Below are 13,787 nucleotides of genomic sequence, written 5' to 3'. Positions count from 1 at the left end.
AGGCCACACCATGGCTGCTCCTGCTATCCCTGCAGTCATATGGGGGGTGTGGCAAGAGCCACAGCACTCCTAATGCTGGTACTTTAGGTAATGGCATGGCCTGGTGCAGTCTTGGAAGTTATCGCGCTACCCTTATCTTGGTGCCTGACTGGCTTGGCAGGGTCATGGTGGCCACTATGCCAAACTGGTTTTGGGAGCCTGTAGTGCCAGTAGTTTGCCAGTGTGGGGCAGGTGCTATTGCCACTGGAGAGGCTAGAAGAACCTGGGTGGCAAGTGAATTTCCCTTGGAGAAGGGGAGATGGACAGAGCAAGATATAAAAGCTCAGAAACTCTAAGGGTGTTGAAAGGGCAGATTGCTGTCATGCTCCCAGTCACCTCTTCAGGGGTGCCCCATGGCACCAAAACACCATCACTGCTCCATCAGAACAGTGGCCCTCCCAGCACATGCGCCATGGACAATAATAGACAAATCCTCCTAACAATAATAATGTAATAGCATCAAATGAAAAATTTAGAATACAATCAATTTTATTTTTACTGGTTTAGCATATATTCTCTTATAGTTTTCCAACAGAACCAAAAGGTATTGGTTGTAATTGGCGGTAGATGCATGTTGCATAATGTAACTTCCTTGCTTATGTAGGTGCTAAGCTGGATCAGAAAATATGCGCAATCCAGAAAACATGTTGGGCATGTTTGCGCCTCCTCGGGAGTAAGCCGGGCTGGCACATGGAGGTCTGCCAGCTTGCTGAGGCTGACACAAGTGTCCGTGCTGGCTTCCTCAGTGAGCCTTGCGTTGGCCCAGCTGGGCCGATGCAAGGCTCTGGGGTGGGTGGGGAGGAGACATTCCTGGGTGGGGGAAGGGCAGGTGATGGGTGGCCCAGGGGGTGGGTGAGTGGGGAGTGGGAGGTGGGGATGGGATCCAGCACTTATGCTGGATCCCAACCCCTATTCCCGGGGAGCTTGGAGCGGCTTCAAGTCACTCTGCTCTTTTCAGATTTGTGCCACCTCGGGAGGTGGCACAAGTCCAAGGAGACCCATACCCACATTCCTTACCCAGAGGTAAGGGAAAAAGTTTCCCCTTATCTTTGGCTGAGCCACTTTCGGCCCCTGTCCTGCGCTGGATACAGCACGGGCAAGCCTCTTGGCTTGCCTGTTCCAGCGCAGGGTAGGATTGCGCCTTAAGGCTTTCCTGGGAGTAAGCACCATTGACCATAATGAGACTTATTTTTGAGTTGACCCATTTAGGATTGGGCTGTAACACTCATTTCCCACAAAAATTCAGTGCAAATAATTTCAGATTTACAGTCTAGCCAGAAACAACCAATACTGCTGGCAGAAGAGCCATGAAGATTTCTGAAAAACATTTATTTAAATATGTGAGTGGTGGATATTTGCCAAGCAGAAAGTGGCAAATACTGTTGCTTTACCAGTGTCCCTAGCATGCCTCTGGAAATCGCATCAATATCCTCAAACCAATGGTGTACCCAGAGGGGGTGTAAAGCACTCGGTTTTTCAGGGAGCCTCACTGTGGCATGCAAGCAGCCTCTCCTCCTCCCCTTTGGACCCATTCCAAGCAGGGGGAACAAAATGGAGGTGCCTCAACCACTGGAAGACCTTCAACATTTTGCACATCAAACAATATTCCAAGTACATGTCACGTAATGAGAATTCCATTCAGATAAAATGAAATGAAAAAGATCTACCAATGGAAAAAAGAATGAAAATGACTGTGTTTTAAGTGGAGAAGGCCACAGAAGAATATAAAGGCACGTGACACTACAGTAGTCTTCAAGCAGCTTCACTGCACCAGCCTCCCCTTTTCCCTAGCAAAACCCAAGCATACCAAGAATCCAGCTAGAACAAACCCTAGAAGCTGCCAAACAAGCTTTCAGCACCACTATAAATGGTGAGGGCTCTTGCAGTGACTTCTGGCAGAAGGGAAATCCCAGCCTTGTCCACAAGCTTTTGCAGCTGCTCCTATCACTCTCAAACAGCATAGTTGTTGTGTCATAGCTGCTGGGCCATGCAGTGTTAAAACTACAAATTATCCCAAGAATTTGATGGGACTCTACTATTGCTGGAGAGAATGTTGGCAGTGCAGGACAGCTGAGTTGTCACTCAGCAAAAGGGGAGGTGGGAATAGGAAAGGAAAATGCTGGAGGAACAGAGAGGTGAACATTAGGCAGTCATAGGGGGCTTGACTGGGACTAAATAGGAGGACAAACATGCCTCGCTTGTCTCACAGTCTACTGTGTTGCAGCTTTTGGGCATGAAAATATCCTGATTACGTTCATCTCTATATAAGGAGAGAAGCAGCAGCACAAACATTAAAAAGAGAACAGCTTATGTCAGTTTCTGCTCCTTTGCTTAGAGCTAAAAGGAATGTGCTGCAGTACTCACTATATTGTGATGAGAAACAGAAGAGAAGAAACTATAGGTGAATCAATTTACATTTAACTGCCTGTCTATTATATTGATGCTTTACATATATGGTGCACATATATTCAAATTAGAACATTCTGAGAGCAAACAGTTAAAGGAATCAAGGACGCTGCACCCATTATAATGCCAATGATGAACAAAGAAAAGGGCGTATTAAGCTTCTTAGAAACAGCAGGAGTTGAAATATTGAGCAGACTGCTATTTCAGAGAAGGACCAGAGAGTGTGGACAAGTCTTTTTCTGATGCAAGTGAACTGAGGAGAAATGTGTAGGAGGAGGGATGTGTAGGAGGAGGAGGAGGATGTGTATGTGTAGGAGGAGGGATGGGGATCGTGCCTATGGGCCCCCCACTTCTATTCATTGATTGTAATTTCTGCACAGGGGCATAGGTGTATAACTAGGACATGCTTACATTCTGGACACAGGATCTGGACCATCTCTTTCTACAGGGAACAGATCATGTGAGAATCATGTAAGCCCATTAAGAATCGAGGTGTATCAGACTTTGTGCAGAAGTTTTAATCAGTGCACAGAGACCAGAGGAAACCTCCCAGTCCTGATCGCCTCCTCCATGCACAACATTCTGTCTTTACAGAACTTAACACATACAATTAGAGAAGAAATGGAAATGATGACTGATTATACTTGGGAAATGGAATGGGTTTCTTGCTTATTGGGATCTTGCACATGATCAGACTGTTTCTTTAGAAATACTTCATTTTGTAGCTCTATGGGAAATAGTCCATATATTAGATTTATTGTGATATGTTGATTTTTTTCCAAGTAAAATAAAATAATGACTTGCCACTCAGGCTTTATTAATGTAGAACAGCATAAGCAAGATGATGAATCTACCAGGATCATTGGTTTTGTTTTCAAAAGACTTCTAGATGTATATAATTAAAGAAGGTTTTCTTTAAAATAATATCTCATACATGAATGTGTTTCACCAAATGACCCCATTAGATACCTTGAAATTGAATAATTAAGTAGATCATGATCAGGTATCCATTTGTCATAGTCAGTGATGCCACATTTTTCCATATATATAAGTAAGAAAGGGATGTCATTGTATTCAATTGTTTACTTACATCTTCTAAATCAGGGGTGTTAAACTCATGTCATACAGAGGGCCGAAAAGCATTCATGATGCCTGCTGAGGGCTGGTGGTGATGTCATTACACAGGAAGTGATGTCATTAAACAAGTCAAAACCAGAAATAAACACTCTGTTCTCGTATAGGAACTCATAAGCTGCTAATGACAGGAGAGAAAATACACAAATCTTGATCATATTTCAAGATATGGGAGAACCCAATTATCATGTGGGTCACCCTTTCAGCAGTGTCACCTCAGCATTACTCAGCAGCTGAGAGCCTGATGGCCAGATAAAAAAAGCTTCTGAAGGCCACATCCGGCCCCGGGGCCTTATGTTTGACACCCCTGTTCTAAATGGTGCAATTGATGGTAAGTGAAAATATTCAGTAGTTTACTTCTCTTCCTTCAAGCTGTCACAATAATGATTTCATTAAAATTAGAATCATGTCTTAGTAGCAAAATGAAGACATTTTATTTTAATCCTGATAGATTCAGAGGAATAGAAAAAAATCTTTTTGTTTAAAAAATCAAATGCCAAGAGTTCAGATTCCTAACATTTCACAGAGATGTTCCAGGACTTTGCTGAGGCAAAGTTATGTTTAAGGTCCAATCAAGGTTCTAATGAAATAAGTCTGAATAAGGAATTGATCATTTCAAACATATTAAACAATAATAAACTTAAGTCATCGAGGAAAAAAAGAGTACCTTGTTCTCCCCTCTGGCATTTCTTTTTTTGTACAACACATTTTCTGGTCTCAGTTGTATGTGGACATGGGTTGCCCTTTGTATGAGGAAGCTGCAGGATTTCTCTGACCCTTGTTTCATTTCCTCTTTTGAAGCCACATGTTTTCCCTCTCTTTGAGCAATGGCTCCACTCGCTCCATTCACTAGTTTTACAATGCACTGTAATAAAGATATGAGATCAACAGGTTCAATAGGCTTACATGTGGACAAGACCTACAAGATATATTCTTTTCACACAATGAACATATTAATTATTATGATTATTAACAGTATTTATATATCGCTTTTCAACAAAAAATTCACAAAGCAGTTCAGAGAAAAAAAAATCAAATAAATAATGGCTCCCTGTCCCAAAAGGGCTCACAATCTAAAAAAATGCAACACCAGCAGACAGTCACTAGAAAAGACAATGCTGGGGTGAGGAGGGCCAGTTATTCTCCCCCTGCTAAATAAAAGAGGAGCACCCACTTGAAAAAGTGCCTCTTAGCAGTTAGCAGGGGTTATACTGAATACAGTATTTAACCTGTCTCTGCTAGAGGTGTGATGATCCATGGAGGCAACTATAGGCCTCCATTTGGCAAAGGCGAAGAGAAGAAAGAATGTGGTCCCAACACATTTGCATACACATGTTAATGATGCTGAGTGTATGCAAGGTAAGCATGATCTTGATAGGTCTTGTGTCATTTTGCTTGTGTTGATAGCAAAGAAGCATCAGGTCCCACAAGCCTTTAGAGAAAACACACAACTTTGGTTCATCAGAGCAAACACTTGTTCCTGGCTGATTTAGGACAAGCTTTACCCTTGAAATATACAATAATCCGCTATAGCTTGGTTACCAAATTCAAACCTATAAGGAAGGTCACGCCTTGGGAGGTTTCTGAGGTAAACAAGACCATGAGGAAACAAAAAAGAAGGGCCTTCAACCTGGGCATCCCTCATCAATGTAATTGCAAAGACAATCACGAGTCTTATGTTAATTAAGGCACAGGCGTCCAGAATAAATGAGAAGTCTCCGCTACACCCTCCTCAGAAATAGAGGACACACTGAGGATGGACTGTCAATGTCCATCGAGGCACCAAAAATGGTCATTGATGACCTCACCCCACAATCGCCTCTGTCTTCTCCGATGGGGATTTGGCTTTGAAAAGCCAGGACACAGACCCCTTTTGTGGCCCATTGTTCATATCCTGTGCCATGTCCCTTCTGTCATCAGCTGCTCATGTGCTGCTGTGCTGCTGCATGTGGATTGCTCAGGTACCCACTGTTGGTATGTTGAGCACTTGCATTCCTTCTGCTACCCAAGAATCACTGTGCCAGCTAGCATCCAGAATAGATATCAGATTGCTCTCTTCTTCTTATAGCCTTTCCATTTTCTTCCCCATACCCTTCCTCTAAGTGCTACCACAAACTGCAGCTCAACACTCACTGACCTTCCCTCCAAGAAAACTTTCCCTGGGGAAGTGAACTCAGCTCTCTTGCTTATCTCCCTGAAACTAGCTAAGACTACTGACTAGCCAATCTGAGTTCGGGCGCAATCCTAGCCCCTTATGTCAGTACTTTCCAGCACTGACATAAGGGCAATGCAGCTCAGAGGTAAGGGAACGAACATTCCCTTACTTTGAGGAGGCCTCCATGAGTGCCACCCAACTGCAGGATGCAGCACATGTCCCATTGGCACCTCTATGCCAGTGCTGGAAAGCACTGACATAAGGGGTTAGGATTTCGCCCTTTGTCTATCAATCCCTTTTCTGCCCCCCCTTTGGAACGAGGAGATTGCTATGTCTTGTCAAACTAGCCCGATTATTCCTGAAACAGTGCAAGCCTCATTTCAGCAAATATGAATAGGTGACCTTTGGCACCCTCAGTCATTGCCCCCCCACCCCTCCATCTTTCTATATTTGGTGCAAAGTCAAATTGATGACGTTTTGTGTTTATGTCCTTTTTTTCCTTTGATTTGGTGTGAGTGTGTGTTACAGTCCTGGACTTCTCTATCTATCATTCACCACTGAAAGGGGACACCTGAAATTTAACCCCAAGCCTCCAATATATAGTTCCCCTTAACTGATCAAAGTGTGAGATAATTGAGAGTCACTGCTTCCACTTGATGTTTTGCTTGGAGTTTTGAGATATACGAGATATACGAGCTCGTACATTAAAAATAACCAGAAAGACAAGCTTCTCCACTACAAATGAGAAAGTATTTTATGGCCTACCAAGGGATTCACTCATTGCCTGAAGTCTGGTTCAGGCTACAGAGAATACAGACTCAAATCATGGTCTTGCATGGTGGTTGGAATCTTAGACTAGGGGCTTGTGCTACATTTACCCCTCAATTGAAACGGAATCATTTGTTCCTTTCCCTGATATCCCATCTTTCCCCCTCTTCCTCTGCTACCACCAAAACCCAGGCTCTTCAGCCCCTATTTCTCCCATGTTAACCTCTTGATTTTCATATGTTCTGCTTCCACTCTTGTATCCTCTATTTTGGGCCATAATGTAGCTATGTACCATAACCAATATAGCCAAAAGGAACACAAACATAGAAGGCTTACTAGGTACAGTTCTCAGGAGGGTTGGTTTACTTACCAATATCATTGCATTCCATAGTGTGATTGTTGGGCTCCAGCCATTCAGGACAGTTTTCAAGGCACTTTCCACGGTGTAAGTAAAACCCATTTTTACACTTTGTGCAGAAATTGCTATTGAAGCAGGCATCACAGTCAGCTTTACATTCTGAAAGGCAAGAAATCAGCAATGACTTCCTGGCCTGCTTATCCACATCTACTCAAGTTTGTGTGAGATCATATGCTGGCCAGGGTTTATATACACTGGAGGTGCCAAGGCCAAATCTGATCCTCCAAGGAGTCTTAGTGGTTACCTAATTGTCAGCTCAAATGCTAGAAAGATGCCCTGGTCTCTGCCCCATTTCTCCCCTTCTCTACTCTGTTCCACCCAACCATATCTCCCTCCTGCCCCCATGCTGACGTACTGGCGCTAGAAGTTGTTAAGAGACTACTGGTGCACTGCTGTGGACGCTTGCTGCTTGGGCAGTAACACAACTGAGTAAAATAATGTTTTGCATTTTGCGACAACCGTAAAGGACCTTGAGTTGTGGGAATGCAGTCTATATCTATGTAAAATGCATCTTTTCTCATTGCTACTAAAGCCCTTGAGGTTTAGTCATTGCTGAGATCATTAGTAGCCAAGAACGTCAAATTTTGCCTTAATATGTAATTTTGTTTTTTGGTAAGTTGTCATGGAAACAAGGGGTAAAAGTTTTAGAAATTTAAGACATAAACATCAGATGTGTTTAAGACATAAACATCAGAAAAGTTTAAGACATAAACATCAGATGTGCATAGTTTATGTGTGTTTTGCACATGTATGATCTATTTCTAAAACTTTTACCCCTTGTTTCCATGACAACTTACCAAAAAACAAACAAACAAACAAAAAAAAACACAAAAGCAGCTTTCAGTGAAACCATACCATGAAAACCAGTAAACAAACTTTCAGGGTTATTTCTTTCAGGAAGGGACTGCAGTTCAGTGTCTGAGCACATGCTCCTGGTTCAATCCCAGGCATCCCATGCAGGACAGATTCTTGTCTGCAACCTGAAAGCTTCAGCCAATCAGTGTAGAGAATAGTGAAATAGATGGACCAAGGCTCTGATTCTATAGAAGGAAGCTTCCTATGTTCAAAAAACTTCTACACTGCCTTTCTCCTTAGATGCTCAAATGGCTAACCATGTAATCAATAAAATTAATTAAATACAATAAAAACAATACAATGTTAATCTTTCTTAAAACACAGCAGCTTTAAATACTCATAATAGAGAAAATAAACACAACCACTTTACCCTAATCTGAGTCTCACTTGGACAGCAGTATCTGACATAAATATCTGGCTAAGGCCCAAATCCTAACCAACTTTCCAGTACTGACACAGCTGTGCCAATGGGGCACGTGCTGCATCCTGCAGTTGGGGAAGGGCAGTCACGGAGGCCTCCTCAAGGTAAGGGCATGTTTGTTCCCTTACCTTGGAAATGTATTGCCCTCACCTCAGTGCTGGAAAGTTGCTTAGGATTGCACCCTAAATTCCAATAACTTTCATGGCTCTTGTACAAATTCAAAAGTTCAAGGTTTTCAAATGTCATGTATCAAATTACCAAACATGGGAGTTTAGAATGTAGCATCAAAAGAAGGGAACTTGCACCTTTCTCCTCTACTTACTTGCACACCTATTTGGCCGATCTGGGAATCGTCTTCCAAAATACCCCGGGGGACAAGAAGAAAGACACATCCCTATCTCTCTCATGCCATTCCTCTCCAGAAACATAAAGTATCGGGGTTTACATGTCAGGCATCCGTTGTATTCGGAACATGTTGCACATCCTCCTTGGCAAACTTGGCTCATGTTGGGAGGCACTAAGAAGGAAAGTCATAAAAAAAGAAAAGTATATCAGTCACTGATACCTCCACAATCCTTAAATTTGGCACTGAAACCTCCTGATTGTTTTTTCCAACTTGCAACTCAATATTTTCTTACTGTTGTATTAATTCATTTTATATGACCCCAATATTAATATTAATATTCATTTATAACCCCAACTAAGAGTGAACAACAAACAATACGTGTAGGTTGACACTATGCATATCTATTTGCAACTAAGCTCCAAACTATGCACTGTGTGCAAATGACTGGGCAGACTCTCTATAGTCACCTGCTATACACAGGTGTCTGTGTAAAGCAGTGCTTCTCAATCTTTGGCATCCCATGACACCCCCATGCTCACACATGGCTCCTGGAAGTAACTTGCAATGACATAATCTTTGCGGTTCTCAAATTTTCCCCGTTGTGCTCATGACTCACCTCTCTTCATTTGCAAACATTTTGCAAAAGGAAGATTTTTCTTCCTTACTTTGGAACAGGAAGTGGTCAGTGAGCATCTAGACTCATAGCTGCTAGATGAACGCTACAGGAGGTGACAGTGAGAACACTAACAAGAAGTCCTCTGCTGTCCACTTTCCTGTTAGCGTTCTCACTGTTGACTCCTGTAATATTCCTCTAGCAGCTATGAGTATGGGTTCTCACTGTCTATTTTCTGTTCCAAAGCAAAAAAAAGCAAAAAAAAGAAAAAAGCTCCTTTTTACAAACTGATTGCAAGTAAAGCAATATGAGTCATGAGTTCAATGAAGGGGGGAGTTCAGTAGGGTTTGCTGCTATCCATGGTTTCAGTTATCCACAGTAGCAGCAGAAAACTACCACCTGCAGATAGCAGAGACACCTGTATTCTTCCTTACTTGACCTCTGATCCTGATTTTTGTATTCTTGCATTTGTTATGACCTATCATCCAAACAGTAAACTTTGAATTGAAAAGTGCATTGAAAGTAGGAAGTCCGAAAGTTATATTACTCTAGCACATTCCTGCTTGTGCTTTCCATTTTCCTATCCCTTGCAATTCCTGTTCAACCAACTTAGAAGAACATTAGCCATTAAAACACAGCAAAATAAAGACATAAGACTTTTGACTGTTCCTCATCATGCTGTTCCTGTGCACACAACTGCCACTAATGAAAGGTTCTTAGACTTTTCTTTTGCATTTGTGTTATGTCCAAGCATTATTTTGAAAGTATGGATGCTGAAGAGCATATCAATTAATATGAACTGCATTTTGCAAGCGACACAGTGATAACAAATGATTCAGTTTCAATTGAGGGGTAAATGTAGCACAAGCCCCTAGGCTAAGATGTTTCAAAATTCCTTCTGTCCATATTCACATTAAACAAAATGCAAGTAAACTTTAGAAAAAACACAAACTTTTTCTTTGCAGTAGGCTCAGGAGCCAGCCTGTCCATGACACAAGCAATTGAGTAGGGAAAGCAGCAGACTTGGGTTCGCTTCAATGCTAGTCTGCCAATTGTTTCCCTGTCCATAGGGCAGTCCAATCCTGAGCTGCCTGGAGCACATGGCTGCTGCACTGCCAAAATAGCTGCCACGGCATCCAACACACGACTGGGTAGCCCATGGTGGCTCTTCCAGAAGACTTTCCTCCCCTTCCCCTGAGTAAGGGAAGTCAGCCCTCAATGGGGCTACTCAATTCTGCAGTAGCTCTTGAGCTGGCACAGAATTGGAGAGTCCTGTATTGAACCACGCGGTCCAACACAGGGCTCAAGATCGGATGAAACCAAGTTCCACAGGTCCTGCTCCCTCCCCCTGCCACGCCTCCTCCCCACCCTCCGCTCACCTTCCCCCGCCTTCCCTCGTCCCAGAATGCCTCCTCCCCACTTCCCCCCACACACTCATCTCTCTGCCGCCAGGCAGTCTCAGCAAGCGCCAGATTTTATTCTTTAAACATTTCCAAGCTGCTTTTCTCACCAAAGACACCCAAGTCAGTGTATAATAAAAACAAAAATATAATCATACATAGTCATACATCAATACTCCAATAATAATGTAATACTAAGTGTAAAAATTAGAATACAGGAAATTATAGTTTTACTGCTTTATCATGTATTCTTTCAGTGACTTCCAACAGTACTTAACTAACAGTGCGATCCAAAGTCTCCCTTGAGACAGTGTTACCATCCCCATACCAGCTCGAAGTGTCACAAACATGCCATAAAGCATGTTTGTGCTTATGTGGGAGCTGGCTGGCCAGCACGGGGGCTGGATCCTAATCCTGCACCAGCCAGCACAGGTAAGTGTGCACCAGGTGGCACGGGGGTGGGGGTTGGGAGAGGGTAGTGGAAGAGTGATTTGGAGGCAGGGTGGGGGTGTTTGGGGCAGGAGTGGACAGAACGGGGGAGGATTAGACCGAGGAGGAGACGGTATTGGTGGTGGCAGTGCACACCCCATTCCTGGGCCAAGCAGCGCTACACGGGCTACCCGGATTTGCACCAACTATATTATGAGGGAAGAAAATATCCCCTTACCACAAGGAAACCTCTAGCCTCCTCCGGTTGCATAGGATGCAGAGCAGGCTGTGTGGCCTGGCTGCACCACTGCAGCTTAGAATTGGGCTGCCTGAGGTATTTCTTGTGACTGGTGGTATAGGCACATTGCATAATTTAGCTTCCTTGCTCATTCAGGTGACAAAATGGATCAGAAAATATGGGCGTACTTAACACTCATTTCCCACAAAATTCTGCGCAAATGATTTGAAATTTGCTGTCTAGCCAGTAATAACCAAAACTGTTGGCAGACGGTAACTGCAAAAGGGCCATGAAGACTGCTAAAGTACATTAATTGCCCAATCCTCTGGGTGCCTTCTGCTGGCAGATTGCGTGCTCTGTCAGAGGAAGGCCCACTCTGTTGGTGCTGGGGCTACAACAATAATGCATGCAATGGGGCCATCAGCACGAAAGGCTGGCAACCACATGTGTGTCTGAGAACACCACTGGAGCATCTAGCCACAGCAGGATGAGGTGAGTTGGTGAACAGTGGGCAGGGAGGGGGAGGGCTGGGGTGGAGAGAAGCAATCAGCGCGGAATCAGAGATGCTGGGAGGCATGTCAGGGGAGGACAGGGAGTGGTGGAAAAGGCACCAGAAGAATACAAAGGCACATAACATTACAGTGGTCCACAAACAGCCTGCACTGTACCAGCTTCCCTTTTTCCCTAGCAAAACCCAAGTGCACCAAGAATCCAGCTAGAGCAAAGCCTAGATGCAGCCAAACAACCTTTAGCACCGCAATAAGTGTTGGGTGCTCTTGCAATGACTCCTGGTGGAGGAGAAACCTCAGCCCTGTTCTTTGCAACTGCTCCTATTACTCTCCAACAGCATAGTTATGGGTCATAGCTGCTGGGCTATCTGCCGTGTCAAAACTACCCGTTATCCTGGGAGTTTGATGGGACTCTGCTATTGCTGGAGAGGGTGATGCCAGCGCAGTGCTGCTGAGTAGTCACTCAGCAAAGGGGAGGTTGGAATAGGAAAGAGACGTAATCCAGAAGAACAGAGAGATGTACATTAGGCAGTCGAAAGGGGCTTGACTGGGACGGAACAGGAGGACAAACATGCCTTGCTTGTCTCACAGTCTACTATGTTGCAGCTCTTGGGCATGAAAACATCCTGATTATGTTAATCTCTATATAAGGAGAGAAGAAGCAGCACAAACATTAAAAAGAGAGCAACTTATGCAAGTTTCTGCTCCTAGGCTTAGAGCGAAAAGGATTGCACTGTAGTAGAGTCTGACCCCAGTATCCATGGAGGTTCTGTTTTGGAACCCAGAATGTTGTAATCTGGTGGATATATGTTCAAATTACGTAGAACATTCTGGGAGAAAAAGGTGTGTAGCTCGAAAATGGTTAGGCTCTGAGCACATTATCTGTACCCTCTCTTTTTTACAGGAACATACTGTATATTCAAAGCCCATACGAATTGGAAGTTGCAATCCTATACACACTTTCCTGGGTTTAAGACCTATTGAATTTCATGATACTTATAGCACTATCCTAACCCCTGCTAGCCTATAACATGCAGTGCTGCTAATGGAGTACACACTGGTGGGGGTGGGCATCCAGATGGCCTGGGAGATAGAAGTAAAAATCTTTTTTGCTTTGTTGCTTACCTGCCTGTACATGGCCTGACCTCCAACAGGTCTATTTAGCTGGTGTAAGTCCAAGGAGAGTCAGCGGTATGTCGGGCTGGGAAAAGGGAGATAGGATCTTGGCAGCACTGTTGCTGTTGAGATCCTTGTCCTTCTACTCCCTTCTGCCCCCAGTTCAGCCTGCTCCCCACCCCAAACCATCCATGGTCCTGTCCTGTTCTGCCCCCCACTCACTTTCTGGCAGCAGCATTGAATGGAATAGATTCATTGAGCTGCTATCACCCGCACATGGCCTTTGGTTGTCTGCCCTAGTGGTTGCAACCTACCAAATGGCAGAGTAGCCTTTCTGCCATTGGTCTCATGAATCATGAATTGTGATTCATGATCACGAGCATGATTCACATGGTCACCCTGATGAATTGTGAACATGATTCATATGGTCACCCTGGTGAATCATGAGAGTATAAAGGAATCGCGATGATGATGAATTGTGATTTGCCAGCATAAGTCCTGGATAGGATTCAGCTGTCCTTTCTGAGTTGTCATGCATAAGATTATGCTGTAAGTGAATGTACTTCAAATGCTATAAAGAAGTTATATGGAGATCAGAATAAGCCTAGCAGTCCTGGATTTGATCTCCTCTTTACCTCTAACTAAGATATGCAGTAAGATTTCAAGAAGAAAAGGAAACAAAAAATGAATACCTGTATATTTAGGGAGAAACTGAAAGAGTTTCTTGCTTACTGAAATTTTACACATGGTCAGAAAGTTTCTTTAGAAATTCTACATTTTTACTTCCATGTTAAATAAACCATATATTCAATATCCTGCTTTGTTATGATGTATTTTTTTCCCAAATCAGGTGTAATAATGGCTTGCTAAGCAGGCTTATTTATGTAAGACAGACCAAACCTAAGTTTCTGTTCGACCTTTTATTCTCACAGACTCAAAG

The 13,787-nt window shown here is 43.5% G+C and overlaps 1 protein-coding gene across 1 annotated transcript in view; it reads right to left on the bottom strand.

Annotated features, from left to right (window-relative positions):
- Nucleotides 1–10,917, bottom strand: part of LOC136646958 (R-spondin-3-like) — a 28,334-nt gene extending 17,417 nt beyond the window's left edge. Inside the window, 4 exon segments of the mRNA XM_066622734.1 lie at nucleotides 4,247–4,444; nucleotides 6,873–7,019; nucleotides 8,519–8,713; nucleotides 10,884–10,917. Of these exon segments, the coding sequence (XP_066478831.1) occupies nucleotides 4,247–4,444; nucleotides 6,873–7,019; nucleotides 8,519–8,713; nucleotides 10,884–10,917 (574 nt within the window).
- Nucleotides 10,918–13,787: the final 2,870 nt, after the last annotated feature.

This window comes from Tiliqua scincoides, chromosome 1, assembly GCF_035046505.1.
Source record: "Tiliqua scincoides isolate rTilSci1 chromosome 1, rTilSci1.hap2, whole genome shotgun sequence".
In the NCBI taxonomy this organism is placed as follows: domain Eukaryota; kingdom Metazoa; phylum Chordata; class Lepidosauria; order Squamata; family Scincidae; genus Tiliqua; species Tiliqua scincoides.
The sequence above is the reverse complement of the archived record's forward strand: the minus strand, read 5'-3'. Positions and strand labels throughout refer to the sequence as shown.